This window comes from Colossoma macropomum, unplaced genomic scaffold (assembly GCF_904425465.1).
Source record: "Colossoma macropomum unplaced genomic scaffold, Colossoma_macropomum, whole genome shotgun sequence".
Taxonomy (NCBI): domain Eukaryota; kingdom Metazoa; phylum Chordata; class Actinopteri; order Characiformes; family Serrasalmidae; genus Colossoma; species Colossoma macropomum.
In genome coordinates, this window is record NW_023495392.1 from 142,806 (window position 1) to 157,638 (window position 14,833).

The 14,833-nt window shown below is 37.6% G+C and overlaps 1 protein-coding gene across 1 annotated transcript; it reads left to right on the forward strand.

Moving 5' to 3' along the window:
* The first annotated feature begins 854 nt into the window (after positions 1 to 854).
* atp1b1b (ATPase Na+/K+ transporting subunit beta 1b) lies at positions 855 to 14,052 on the forward strand. The gene is made up of 6 exons (XM_036562472.1): positions 855 to 1,098; positions 6,295 to 6,423; positions 10,531 to 10,686; positions 11,272 to 11,456; positions 11,705 to 11,788; positions 12,025 to 14,052. Exons 1-6 carry the CDS (start codon positions 1,005 to 1,007, stop codon positions 12,283 to 12,285), a joined length of 909 nt encoding a protein of 302 aa, XP_036418365.1. The 5' UTR covers positions 855 to 1,004; the 3' UTR covers positions 12,286 to 14,052.
* Positions 14,053 to 14,833: the final 781 nt, after the last annotated feature.

Here is a 14,833-nt window from a genome sequence, read left to right on the forward strand (position 1 = left end):
AAAAAAACTGTTTTGGAGTTGAGCAAAGTAAGCAAGTCTGTCATCCATGTACCAATAGTGGTCTTCAGTGGCAGTGCTCCAAAGAATCCTTGACACCTTTATTTTTAAGAGTGCTAAAAGTTGAAAGTTAATGCATTCACTGAGGTCACAGAGTGGTCAGGTTTTGTTGGCTCATTAGTAAGAAAGCTAGAAAGCTTGTGACACGAAAGGTGCAGTATCTTGTGATTCTTCCTGCCCACTGGACAAATAGGACACATGATAAAAATAATGAAAAGACTGTGTCAGTAAAGGTGAAATAGGATAGCTCAGGGCTTGAGAAGAGAGTGTGCATGAAATGTGCTGATATATACAGAACATTTTACATAATTTCCCTTGATTTGCTGAGTTTAATACATTGGGGGAGGGGTGGTCAAACATAACATACGAAATGTGCCATACTTTTGTGCATTGGAATGTGGAGACGTGTGTTCTCTGTAGAGGATGTGTTATTTTCACTTATTGAATCATCATGTAATTTCCAGGGGCGCCCAAACTTTTGCATTCGACCGTAAATGTGAACTGTACGTGATTTAGAAAATAAATATTTTTCTCCCGTCAACGCGACAACACCAGACCACATCACGCTGCTTCTGAACCCTTTATTGCATTTACGTCATGAGGTGTGAAAAGCCTCCCTTCTCGCCGCACTACTGACAAAAGAGGCATTTGCGTTTTCATCGACGCATCGCTGTAGTAAAGCGCTCCCCCCGCCTGACCCGCGTCACGTGGCTGGGATGTCGATTTGTGATTTGCGGCAGAACCGCAGGGAGGAGTCTGGGGGGCTGTGGGCGTGTCTGCGTGCAGAGACGGATATATGGCGCGGGCACCTTGCAGAGAGCCGGGTGCTGCTCCATGTCTTGGGGGTGTACGGTGCTCCACTGAAGGGCGTAGTGACTATAGTGATTCCAACGAGGTAAGGAAGGAGCCAGGGCACTCAGCAGATCAAATTAAACGCTCTTCTAAACATGCCTGTTCAAAATAAAGATGACGGAGGATGGAAGAAGTTTCTGTGGAATTCAGAGACGAGGGAGCTGCTCGGGCGCACTGGTGGTAGCTGGGGTAAGTATACATCTGCGAGGCTGCGTCAGTTTCCGTTCATGTAGTTTCCAAACACTGTGGGATGATGTGGTTGTTAAACGGTCTATCTCAGTGCTCTGAAGACCGTCATTCCAGCGCCTACAGTCTGCCTCCCGTCTGCCTCCCGTCTCGTCACGATGCAACCTGTTAGATTTGACTTTGCAGCAAACGTTTCACGGACTTACGCGATCAATGACGAGCCGGCTAACTGATGCGCTGATTAAAATGAAAGGCAGTCTGACTGAACTGTGAACAGCAGGTAGCATTATTTATTTAACAGACCTAATATGCTTCATCACCTTTTAAAGTCGCTCCCGTTGCTCCGTTATCATCCGTCGGATCCTCATCTGTCTCCGACCGAAAGGTGCAGCCAGAGCTTTCTGTCTATTTGTTTTTAAGGCTTTTTGGGCGAGAATAAAAAATCGTTTGGCCATGATTTGCGCCAGTCGCTATGAGATGTACACTGAGGGCAAAAAGGTCATCAAAGGGACAGCAGCGGGTTAGTGCAGAGGACTGGTCTCGCTGATGGAGAACGCTTAGTTCTCTTTTATAAAAGTGGTCTAGATGCTTTGGTTACTTGCTGGAGGCAGGTTTCCTGCATTAATACAGGAAAACTTGAAAATCATATGACCTCCTTGAGTGGAACAGCAGTCTGCTAAAAGCGCAGATCTGTAGCCCGGGGCAGCAAACGCACGTCTCCACCTGGAAACTGTTCCACATATCTGTCATTAAACATGCATGCTGATTAATAACGTGCTCCACACTGAAAGGGTTAAAAATGCATCATTGTCCAAGGTGACTCAAGGTGAAAGGCCTACTCTTTTGGGTCTTGGGAACGACACTGCTCATCTAACGTTTCACACCGACCGGGGATCCGACATCCCTGAGAGCCAACAATAGCATCTCATTGATTATCGTGCGTTTGCCTCTGCTTAGCTACATTCACAAACGTGACCATCGTCCTGCCCTTGTGGATTTATGGAATTTCTGTCATATATATAATGTACTGATACAGCACTATACAAACACATACACACACACACACACACACACACACACATATATATATACCCATATATATATATATATATACACATATGTATATGCATATGATAGAGAGAGAGAGAGAGATCATATTAGTCCTGTTTAATTGAATTTAGTGCAGCACTGTATGTGAAATGTTAAAATCATCATCGTTACAATAATTTTTGATGTCATTTTTAGTTAGGGACTATAATGCATTAAGTATGTGTATCAAAATATTTTGATATACTGTGTATCATGAAAATGTCTTTAAGTATTTTTGATGCAAAGGGCTGCCATAAAATTTAGAGTTTTTTGAATTTCAAATGATAAATTGATCGGGCATAAAACATAAAACACAGATTCTTGTTCCATTAACTTACTACTGGAAATTCAATTAACTCAAAAAATAATTCTTAATAGTAACAAAACACGCCCAAGATGACATTCACAATGTCATACAATACTAAGCTTATGACACTGATTTAGTTCTTGCAGCACTCCTAATCTTGAGGCTGCTGAAGGCAGTGTGTCACTTTATTAATGCTAATGAAAAGAGCACAGCATTGGAATATATGGAATTTGAGTCTGATCAGAATGTAGCATCAGTTTGCCTCTCATGTAACGATTGTCTGCTGATTGTGCTTTTCACTACAATATGCATTTATAGGGTTCTTTGAATTACAGAAAGAAAAACAATTTAATTGGTTCAAAAGCACAAGAAAGGGCACCTGTATTTTTATTTAGAACACTTCTTTGTCATTACTTATAGATGTCACTCTGTGGAGGACAGCAGATTGGCGCAGTTGATGTCCCACAAGAAAACTTCAACTGAGAATGCATATATAAGCATATATATCAGCCGATATAAGGCTGATGGGCAGATATTAGCAAAATGTGCTGGTTTGGATGTCACAGAGGAAAAAAGAAAAAAGCATGAGTGTGATTAAATTCTGTAACAAATCTAGCATGAAATATGACCCTCACATTGTGTGATGTCATATTGTAATCTGTGTATTTCTTCCTGTGGAGTAGTAGTGTGTTTGAGTAGTTTTGAGTACTTGAGACTACTTTTAAAAGCTCATTTTAAGAGAAATGAAACACAGTTCATTGAAGCTTAGTAGTTTTTAAAAGGAAAATATCGGATGGGTACCAGTATCGGCCAATACTTAAGGTTTCAATACCTGTATTGGTATTGGGAAAGAAAAAGTGGTATTGTGCCATCTTTAGCTTTAATGTTTATTTTAATTTTGGTCTTGCAATCATATACCATTTTATGTAAAGGTGACAGCTTCATTATAAAAGCCCTGACTTTGTTGCAAAGGCAGCAGATTAAACATGTCTAATCAACAAAAAAAAGCCCACTAAATGGAGCTGGTTTCATCAGCTGCTTATCAGTGCTACACAGCCACATGTTGTGTAGCTGGCAATATGTGTGTTGCACTGACAAAGCGCTGGTGAAACTGACAGGCGTTAATGGATAAATGTGCGTTCTTTAGTAATTGGGAATATTCTTCTATGCCTGCTTGTTTGTACAGTTGATGATGTAGGATGCCTTTCTAACATGGTGAGTGTATAAATATTGAATACAGAATATGAACAGAAATACAGTCTAAATGATTTGTTATGGAAAATCCATATCTTAAAATGGATTTTTAATTTAATTAATACTTACTGAACTACCATGCACACTTCAGCCAACACGGCCTTCATCAGATACAAAACACAGAAACAAGACAAACACTCCTCCTTTAAAAGATCAACAAAGGGGAAAAAGATTTGCATTAATTACAGGTGGAAACACCTTTATGTCAAATAAGCAAATAAATGTAACATGAAAAGGTTTTTAAACACAAGGTAACACTTTACTTGCTACATATCATTGACCTAAACATGTCATGGCAGATTTCATATGCTGTCATGAGATGTCATGACAGATTTAGTTTGGTAATATAACTGTATCATGTTACCATTACTGGTTATGGCAGCTTATGTCACATGCAATTTTCTGCTGTGTACTCTAGTTAGCTGTCATGACATCAAATATTATAGCATCTGTTATGACAACTACTAGTAATGATAACATGACACTGTTATATTACTGTAATCTGTCATTACAACTGATGGCAGCATGACATCGCCATGACATGTTGATGGCATGGTTTTGTCAATGTTATGTAGCAGCGTTCAAGTAAAGTGTTACCAAAAACAGAATAGACTTTAAAAATGCTAGCCATGTTTCCGACAGTATGCAGTGGTAATGCCTTACGCTCTATTCAAACTACTCTATTCAAACTGATACATTAGGGCAAAGGGAGTTACAGTGGGTGGGACTTTTGCTGACTTTTGCTGACTTTTAAAGATTCAACTGTCCAAATGACACTAATTTCACATCATTAGTTCTAAAAAGCTAATATTTATTGTCCTCCCAACTTGAAAAACTCCTAATGTTCTTTCTCAGTACATGCCATGCAGGACATGCCACATCATTACCTCTTTTGTGGAGAAAAAAAAGATGCTAGGTCATTAGTTTTCAGTTTTCAAAAATGCTACTTAAATAACAAACATGGTAAACATGGTTGCAGTTAATATATTAAAACCGGGCCCTACATGGCACCACCATCATTTCCCAACCCATTAAAATCTACAGAGTTCTCAAGTAACTCAAGTAACCATAAGCACCGTTATCACAAGACAGCAGTTTAGCTTTATTACTGGAGCACTGAGTGCGGCCCAGTAATGCTATAACATTTCCAAAAAAGTTGGCATGCTTTGCAAAATGTAGATAAGTTTCTCAACATAAAATAGCAAAGAACTTGGGGGTTTCATTATCTGCAGTACATGATAATATTGAAAGATTCAGAGAAATCTCTGTATGCAAGAGTCAAGGCTGAAAACCAATATTGGATTGGATGGCTGTGATCTTAGGGCCCTCAGACAGCACTGCATTAAAAACAGACACAATTCTGTAGTGGATCTGGGTGCTGCACTGGCCTGCTTGCGATCCAGACCTGTCACCCACTGAAAACATTTGGCACGTTAAAAAACAAAAAAAAAAATACAGCAAAGGAGACTCCGTACTGTTGAGCAGCTGAAATCCTATATCAAGCAAGTATAAGAGAACATTTCACTTTCAAAACTATAGCAATTGGTCTTCTCAGTTCCCAAATGCTTACAGAGTGTTGTTAAAAGAAGAGGTGATGCAACACAGTGGTAAACATGCCCCTGTCCCACCTTTTTTGAAACTTGTTGCTGGTGTTAAATTCAAAATGGATTAAAAACAATAAAACTTGAACTTGATACGTTGTCATTGTACTATTTGAATTAAATTTGAAATTTATAGGGTTTAAGTGATTTGCACATCATTGCATTTTTTTTTCATTTACATTTTGCACAGCGTCCCAACTTTTTTGAAACGTGTGGTAGCATTGCTTTGGATGCCTTTTCAAAAATCAAGAAATGCAGTAACTAGCTTCAAGAGTTGTGGAGATAACTGGTTAGCACAGACTGTAAGTTCACGCGTTAAGCATACAGCCAACAGTTTGTTACACAAGTACATGCAATACTTTAAAGCAGTGGTGTCAAACTGGGTTTCTTCCAGCCCACAGCTCTGCAGACTTTAGCATTCCTCCACATAAACACAACTGATTTAAAACATAAGCTAAATAGCAGGGTCTTCATGAGCTGAATACCTTAAATATGCACAGTTTGGTTTTATGCCCAAAATTTACTTGTTAAGTTTTGCACAGGAGCTACAGTGCTTATATTTCTAAAAAGTAGTGGAAGTCTATGTCAGCCAGTGTTACGTAGCTTAACGATGTAAATTAAAGCAAGTATGAAGATTTGGGCATTTATGGAAAAGGTCTTGTGTGACGTAGACTGATGTTAGCTGCTTTAACCTTGTAGCTACAGTGCAAAACTAAAGAAGCAGTCTTTGGTCTTGGCTACAACTGAAGTGTACAATTTTGTAAATTACATTTTTCCTCAAATCATTATTTTAAAGCATGGATGTGTGCCTTAAATGTGTTTTATTGTTCTTCGTATGATTTCCACATGCAGCATAGGATGTTGAGGGACTTGCTCTAGGGATTGCTCCTGGCATAGTGAATTCTTACAGAATTCTTACAGTTCTTGTGTCTCTCTCTCTCTCCACAGCCAAAATCCTTCTGTTCTATGTCATCTTTTATGGCTGCCTGGCTGGAATCTTTATTGGCACCATCCAGGCTATGCTTCTCACCTTGAGTAACTACAAACCCACCTGGCAGGACAGAATTGCTCCTCCAGGTAAAAGATCTTTTGTTGCAGCTCCTCAATGACAGCACATTACATTCCCTTCATATTATGACCTGGGACAATATTCTTCATTGTGTGGTCCATGGGACATTTGTATTCCCTAGAGAGCATGAAGGTGGACTGAGTCTAAAGAGGTCATCTAGATAGTTTTGTTTGAAATAGCCTATTACATACTACTCATGCACTGATTGTGACAGAAAGTATTAGGTAGTATGCAGTATGTGACCAAGATGAATTTCCCTAGTATGCCAAACGTACCCAGATGACTTACAACTCTGGCCTAATATCCAGTATGCAGCCAGAGCTGTTTTTGTGATATACTGCATCACATAATTGCTAAAAAGGGATTGGAAGCTTAAGAAAAGAGGCGGGCCTTAGAGTCTAGTCCTGTCTCTGCCCTCTAGAATGATGCAGTATAGTGCTGTCTATGGTACATGGTGGTAATTGTTGCATACTTACTTGTTGCATACTATTCTATACTAACATGAGGAGTAGCATGCAGTATATAGTATATATTAATAATAATACATTTAATTTTAAATGCACCTTTCAAGACCACAAGGTAACAGTACAGTATAACAATAAAAAATAAAAACAGTAAAATACATATACAATATTAAAAGGGAGAGAAAAAAGAATGCACAATCAGAAGTATGTCATAGTGAACAAGTTGTTATTTTCTTAAATTCTTGTACATAGTCCAGGAGGCGAAGCTGTAGAGGAGAAAAGTTCCATAGTCATGGTGCATATCTGCATATCTGAGTGTGGAGTAGTCTAACTGAGGAAGACTGTAATGTTCTGAGAGTAATCATGAATAAGGACGGTGAGATATGAAGGGGTTAAACCATGAAGTGGCTTGATTTAAGTATTAATGTCGTAATTTTTTGTTTTATGGGGAGCCAGTGAAGATCACGGAGATCTTGAATATTATGTTAATGGCAGTGAGTACAAGTTGCAGTATCTTGGACCAGCTGAATTTTATTAATGAGTTTGACAGGTAATCTAGCAATAAAAATATTACAATAATCAAGGCTACATATTACAGAGGCTTGCACAAATGTTTCTGCACTAGCTTTTGAGAGGTATTTGTGAAGTCTAGAAATGTTTTGAGGATAAAAAAATAAGCAGTGCGAGTGATGGCTTTCAGTATGGGGTTCCAATGACAGTGTGCTATCTAAGATGACACACAGGCTCTTAACTTGTGTAATATAAGAAAAAGTAGTATTGTTAAAAGAGATATAGAAATCAGATAATTTAGATATTGTGTATTTTGATACAAAGAAAAGTTGTATTACAGGTAAGCAAATAAAATCATCCATTTTTTTAATCTCTGAAAGACAAGATATAAAAGAGGAAGGTAAAGATGTAGCACAGTAGATATATAGAGCTCAGTGTCATCAGTATAACAATGAAAATCAACATTATAATGACTCATAATGTATTACAATGGGAGAAGATAAATGATAAAACAATTGTTAATTTTTATTAATTGAGAAAAGAAAGTCACATCATGTAGAAGGCAAGAGCAGACAATTGTAAAGAGAAATAAACTGAAGTTGCCTTTCTTAATTGAATAAATGTAGCTCAAATCCAGTATTTTTGCTTTGCTCAAAATCAATCACTGTTCTTAAATGCAGCAACTGTTGGCCCCCAACCCAGTGTTCTTTAGGTCTGAGCGTCCCTCTGAAATTTAGTGAAGAACACCAACCTAGGATAACTTGCTGCGGCCATACACTTGAGCTGAGGATTTCTTCTCAATGTGTTTCTCAGATAACTTTCAACACACTCTTATTATTATTAAAACACAAATACAAGACCAAGGTTAGAAAGCCATGACATTCATGCATAACGGTGTGGTCTTGGTTTTGATCTCAAAAGGTTTATTACAACATGCAGACCACTTGTAAGCCTCAAAAATAGAAAGGACAGCTTAGAGTGTTCTAAAAAGTACAATAAAAGCTTGAAGAGCACCAATTTGATGAAAAATATAAAGTGGAATCCAAAGCAAAGCACCTGATCTATAGAACTTGGTTGCATGAGCATGTCTCTTAAAAATAAATGGAATCAAATGAAACCTAAAAGGTTCTTTGGAGCAGTGCCAGAGGAGAACCACTTTTGTTTCTCTAAATAACCTTTAAATAGCTAGTAAAGTTCCTGTACACTTAAAGTTTTTTTTTTTTTCTGGAACTGTACATCCAAACCAGGAACCATTTAGGGACCATTTAGGCAGTAACAAGAAGTATTCTAAAATGTACGAAAGCATTAATGATTCATTAATTTCTGTACTCTGCTGGAGTACAGAGTCAACATTAATATTGCACTGTTCATATTACAGACTGCACTGTCCATTCTTATTTCAGAAACCCACTTACAATTGAATGATCATGATATCTGAATATTCTTTAGCCAGGTAAGGGACTCAAGCAACATAGAAATCAACTTGAGCTTTAGCTTACCTTGGTCAGGGAAGATTTCCATCTGGCAGACATTCAAGTCTCCATGTGATGTTCTTCTGGTTTAATAATGATGGTAGTGGGGGAGCAAGATCTGTGAAATGGTTGTATCAGTGGTGTTGCCAGTAGTGAGTCTAACAAACAAAACAAGCTTTATTTATCTTTAAACTAAATCAGTGGTCGTCTATAGACTTACACAGGAAGATTTTTCTGGAGCTATCAATTTATTTTCTCAGAAGTGCAGTTATTTTACCTCTGATTCAGATGAGGATGTGAAATGTTTTTTTTAAATTTCCCACATTTAGAAAAATAAGTTGTTGTTGTAGCAATTGAATTTTCATAATTTGTACTTTGGTTGTATAATATTATGAAAATGAAAACAAATTTAATTACAGTTTTAGGCAACACAAGAGTGGTATAGCCCTGCTTGAACAAACATGATCTGCATGGAAGAGTAATGAGAAGGAAACGTTACATGCGACCTCATCAAAAAAGTCAGCGTCTGAAGTATACAAAACATCTGAGTAAGCCAGAGACATTTTGGAAAAAAGTGCTGTGGGCTGTTAAAGTAAATATGGAACTTTTTGGCCACAATAAAAAAGGAGCAGCGCTTGATTAAAAATAAAACCTTGCCAATCATGGGGGTGGATCCATTATGCTTTGGGTTTTGTGGCAGCCAGTGGCACAGAAAATATTACACGGGTAGATGGAAAAATTGATTCAACTAATTATTGTAAATTCTGGAAGCAAATGTGATGCAGTCAATCAAAAACCTAAAGTTGAAAAGCGGCTGGCCTTAACAGCAGGACATTGATCCAAAACATGAAAATCTACCATGAAATCTACCATGCTTTTGCAATGGCACTCACAGTCCCCTGACTTGAACATCATTGAAAATCTGAAGGTAGATTTTAAACATGTTGTGCATGCGAGACAGCCCAAGAATATCACAGAACTAGGAGAATTCTGCGAGGAAGAGTTGGTGAAAACTCATAGAAAGATTCCGAGCTGCCTACAAACAGTGTTTGTAAGCTATGAGATCAGCCCAAGGAGCTGTTACAAAGTACTTTTTTTAACTGTTCATTAACATGTTAAATGTCCTTTTTTAAAAATAGTTTTTGGCAAAGTCTGTTTACCTCTTTTACTCAGAAAATCAACAAGATATGTAATTTAGACAGGGTGCCTGACTTTTTGCACACTGTATGATGCCACTCTACAAAGAGTAATTCTATCAACACTACTAAATGTCAATCCAACTTTATTGGAGGTAATAACATATTTTTACTCTGATAAGTTTACTGTAAAATATTCAAGAAAACCTGTAACCTGAAAATGCAAACTGTTGTTCTGTGGTGCATTAATATGGGAATTTTTGGCTGGTGCTGATAACTGATATTTTTAAGTACATGTCTACTGATGCTAAAACATGAATATTTATATAATGTAAATGTTACAAACATCAGTAACAAATTAGACATCTTCCAGTGCAACTATTTTTTTAATTACAGTGTTTTTTTACAGGATTGTTGACTATTTGGTGTTTTATTTCTTAAACCTGAAATTGTAACATAAAGGAGAGGAAGATTTTTTGGTGGACAAAAAGTTTAAAAGTATTTCCTAATTTTGGCTCTTTATCTGTGCCCAGGCCTTACCCACTCCCCTCGTTCAGACAAAGCAGAGCTGACCTTCAACATGAATGACGTGGAGACATATTTGAAATACACAAAGTCCATGAAAGAATTTGTGGAAGCTTACAATGAGGAAAACCAAAGAGACCAAATGAAGTTTGAAGACTGTGGAGGTAAATTGCCATAGACAGTTCCAAACAATGAAAATATCTGCCATTAGTTACATCTAAATTACGTATGCTGATGATTTCTGCACTATAATAACCATATAGACATTTTCATGCTTCAGGGTGTCTGTGCCAGTATTGAAGGATACATATAATACGTATACAATTGTCAGTGTTGGTTCATTAAAAGCTGTTTACTCATTTAAGATTGAAGATTATATTGTGTAAAATGGTAGCACTTTAAAGTGAAAGTCTATGCGTGGAGGATTAAAAAGTAATTTGTAAAAGTACAAAGTAATTTGTGATCAGAAACCGATCTGAGTTTAGTTTGTTCTGTTGAGACCCTCAACCATCCTTGACCACAAATTTAAATTCATTTATAGTGTTTGACTTTAAGAACTTAAAAACCTATATAAGGAAAATTAAATATGATAATAAATAGAAGTCCTCTGTCAGAACTTTCAACCCTTTCAAAAATGAGACATTACATACAGGATATGGTACCTTATTATGCCTTTCATTTACTTTAATTTACTGTCTTGATGTTGCATGATTAACTAATTATGTTCCTTTTCTTCTTTGTCTTCTCAGAACAACCGGATGAATACAAGCACAGGGGAGATCTGGAAAGTGAAATTGGTGTTAGAAAGTCCTGTCGATTCTCAAGGAGTCTTCTTGGGCCTTGCTCGGGTGTTGAGGACAGAGATTTTGGCTTCAGAGATGGGAAACCCTGCTTGATTGTCAAGCTCAATAGGATTGTGAATTTCAGACCAAAGGTAGGTTTGGATTTGCATAAAATAACACAAATTGTAGTTTCTTGGAACTAATTCAATCCTGGAATGAAAGGAATTGGGTGTGAATAAAAATATGCATATACATTTTATGCTATTTAGATTGTTAAGCTGTGACATTGACTACCTTGATTATACTTCTGTAAAAATGCAAATAGATGCTACAGGTAAACTACTACAGATACAGCAGCTTACACTGAATTAATTATATGTTTTATCTAACAACTAACTAGCCTCCACAGTCCAATGAATCTATCCCAGAAGAGGCCCAGCACAAAGTCCAGCCCAATGTTATCCCTCTGTACTGCCACAATAAGGTAAACTGAATAACTTGTCGTAATCTCACAAGTACAGCTCACCACTTCTTTTGATTCTGCCTTACCAGCACAGGCTTGTTTCTGGAATGGTTTGAATGTGTATGGTCATGTTCTTCAGCAAGCATTTACTGGATCTTCATGTAAAGAGTAAGAATTTTTGACATGCTCACCTTTCACACTGATTTTAGGATAGCTTAAGTTCTCAGCATGTGTTCTCCTTTCTAAAACTTTTTTAGAGAGAAGAGGATGAAGGTAAGCTTGGGGAGGTGAGGTACTATGGTATTGGAGGAGGCTTTCCTCTGCAGTATTACCCTTACTATGGCAAACTCCTGCACCCACAGTACCTACAGCCTCTGGTGGCCATCCAGTTTGTCAACATAACCATGAACTACGAGCTCCGGATTGAGTGCAAAGTGTTTGGCGAGAACATTCAGTACAGTGACAAGGATCGCTACCAGGGACGTTTTGATATTAAAATTACAGTCAACAACTATTGACCTCTGTCATGAGTGCAGCACCTTCACTCTCTCCCAGTTTTAAGGATCATCTTCTGACTTGAGATACACAGGCACCAGTCCCATCTTCCCTGCTGGTCTTCCAGAGTCTCTCACCAAGGGGATGCGCAACAGTTTGTCAGTATATAAGTGTCTCACGTCAGAAAGTGGCCTTTCTGGATAGTTTAGCAGAGGTTAAAAAAGGGTTTCAAAAACTAGTCTGTAATAAACCATTACATGTGGGACCTAACGTTATCTGTCTGCTTCAATGCAAGCTTTTCTGCTTCTGTATAGGGTTAGAATGTAAATGCCTGGAGGACTAGCCATAGCATATATTATTCTACTAATAAATGAAAACAGTCCATGATCTGAGGGACATATACTTTCATTGTAAGTCCACTATGAATGTAGTCAGTACTGGTTTGTCCCTCTATTACTCTGTTGCCACCATGTGTGGTTTTTCCTCCACTTCAACAATGCACGGTAGTTGCAAATGTAGGTTGTCCCAAGCCAAGTCATGTGTGATCCAGCTTTATTTGTCAACTGTGCATATATATATATATGTATGTATTCTTACTCACTGAATGCACAAACACTGTACCATTTGCATTTGGCAGTATTTTAGAGGTGTTCGCATTCGTTCTCTGCTTCTTTCAGGTATAGTTACGTGTAGACTTTTACACTTCTGTTTGTTTTTAAAAATCATTGCAATGGGGAAAAATAATATTTCTTTTTGATTTTATCTCTGAATGTATGTAGATATTGCCTTTAAAAATGAATACTGTCTAAGCTGTATTGTAAGTACTGATGTTAAGTGTCTTCTGTTTGTAATTTTTTTCTTTGCCTGCCTTTGGTCTTAACTGAAGACATCACATAATGTGGTGTATCACATTATCAGAATGTATCAGAATGTTTTAACTGTTTATGTAAGGAGATACATTTCTGTAATTGCACTTGGTTATTTTTTGCAGGAGACTTTTGTGTGTAATAATACCAAAACCATCATACTGGAGCTATTTGAATCATCAAAAGCATTGTGATGCCCATTCTGTAGAATGTTTTGTAGATGTGTGCAGTCAGTGTCTACCATCAAACATCTGCCATATTACATAGTCCCTTTAACTCCAATGATGAAAGTAATCTGTGCTTAGTTTCCCAAAAGTACAACTTACAGAGCATTCCTAGATGGTAGGGCAAGTATGACTTGAAACACTTGAGGCTGAGATTAATTGCACACTGCTTTTGGGGAACATGGCCCTGGACAGAATTAACCAAATAAAATCTGAATAAAATAAGAAGTAACAACATTTTGGCTTTCAGTGTTGATACTTGTTTGTTTATGCTGCTCAATAGGTCATCCACGAACATGAGAAAAATCACATTGTCCTTACTCATGCATATTACTTTTACAGCATTTGGCAGATGCTCTTATCCAGAGTGCCTGACAATGTGATCACTTTACACAGGTAGGCAAAGGTAGTGTTAGGAGTCTTGTTCAAGGACTCTTATTGGTATAGTGTAGAGTGCTTTGCCCAGGCAGGGGATTGAACCCCAATCTAGAAGGCAGAGAAGGCTGAAGTGTTACCCACTACACTATACCAACCACCGTTAGGAAGTGGATAGTACTCCTCCAGAATCTGGTATTCTCTTTAGGTCTTTAGGCTTCTTAATGGCTTGTTCATGTTACATTTAACTGTTCCAAACATCATTGTCATTTCCAATGAGTTATTCTCATAATGTCCAAAATAAATTCAGTTTGTTTTTTGCTTAGACTGAGAGTTGAGGCTTGATTGGGTCAAGGATCCATTTGTTTTCTTTGCCATCCAAGGTACTTTCAAAACTTGAGCACCAAAGTTTAATCAATATTGTTTGCCCCACTTTTTTATTGTCCAGCTTCATATCCTTAAAGAACCAAAGAAAAGTGGTTGGTCTTCCTTTTTGGCTGTGATTAATAATTTTTCCACAGTCTCTTTTACCTCATGTACTGCAGCTAGCTAGTTTGGATTGGCATAAATTAAATTAACTGCTACCATTTTAAAGCCCTTTGGTGCTCTTCAGTATCTATCTTCAGAAAACAGTGTGTCATCCCATTAAAGCTTAAAACTAGAGCACTGACCACCACGGGAGCACTATTAAATAAGGCCATTGACATTAATGTTATTCAAGACAGAAGCGACTAATAGGAGGCTAAAGGAAAACAGAGGTAGGGGTGATGTGATTGCATCTCTTAGATTTCATAGACAGTGATATGTAGATATTTTGACCATCTCTTTGTACAAAGCAGACTGATTTTCATTAAGAGAGGGGTCCCTGCTTGCAAGTAAGTGTAGGGTTTTATTTTGCCTTTCCCAAATCCACACACTAAACCCAACAATGGACATTGTGGCAATAAAATTGTGTTTACACAGGGCTGGAATAAGAACTGGCACCAACATTATGATGCGTGTCTCCACAAACTCTGCAAACATAACACAATCCCTTTCACATACACACCACTTATCTACTAATAATCAGTGGTGGACAAAGTACGCAAATCAGGTACTTGAGTTAA

Bases quoted from the DNA above. Each gene is read 5' to 3' on its own strand.
- atp1b1b (XM_036562472.1), top strand. From the start codon at position 1,005: ATGCCTGTTCAAAATAAAGATGACGGAGGATGGAAGAAGTTTCTGTGG. The intron at 6,424-10,530 runs GTAAAAGATCTT...ATCTGTGCCCAG, and splicing joins GGACAGAATTGCTCCTCCAG to GCCTTACCCACTCCCCTCGT. The intron at 10,687-11,271 runs GTAAATTGCCAT...TTGTCTTCTCAG, and splicing joins GAAGTTTGAAGACTGTGGAG to AACAACCGGATGAATACAAG.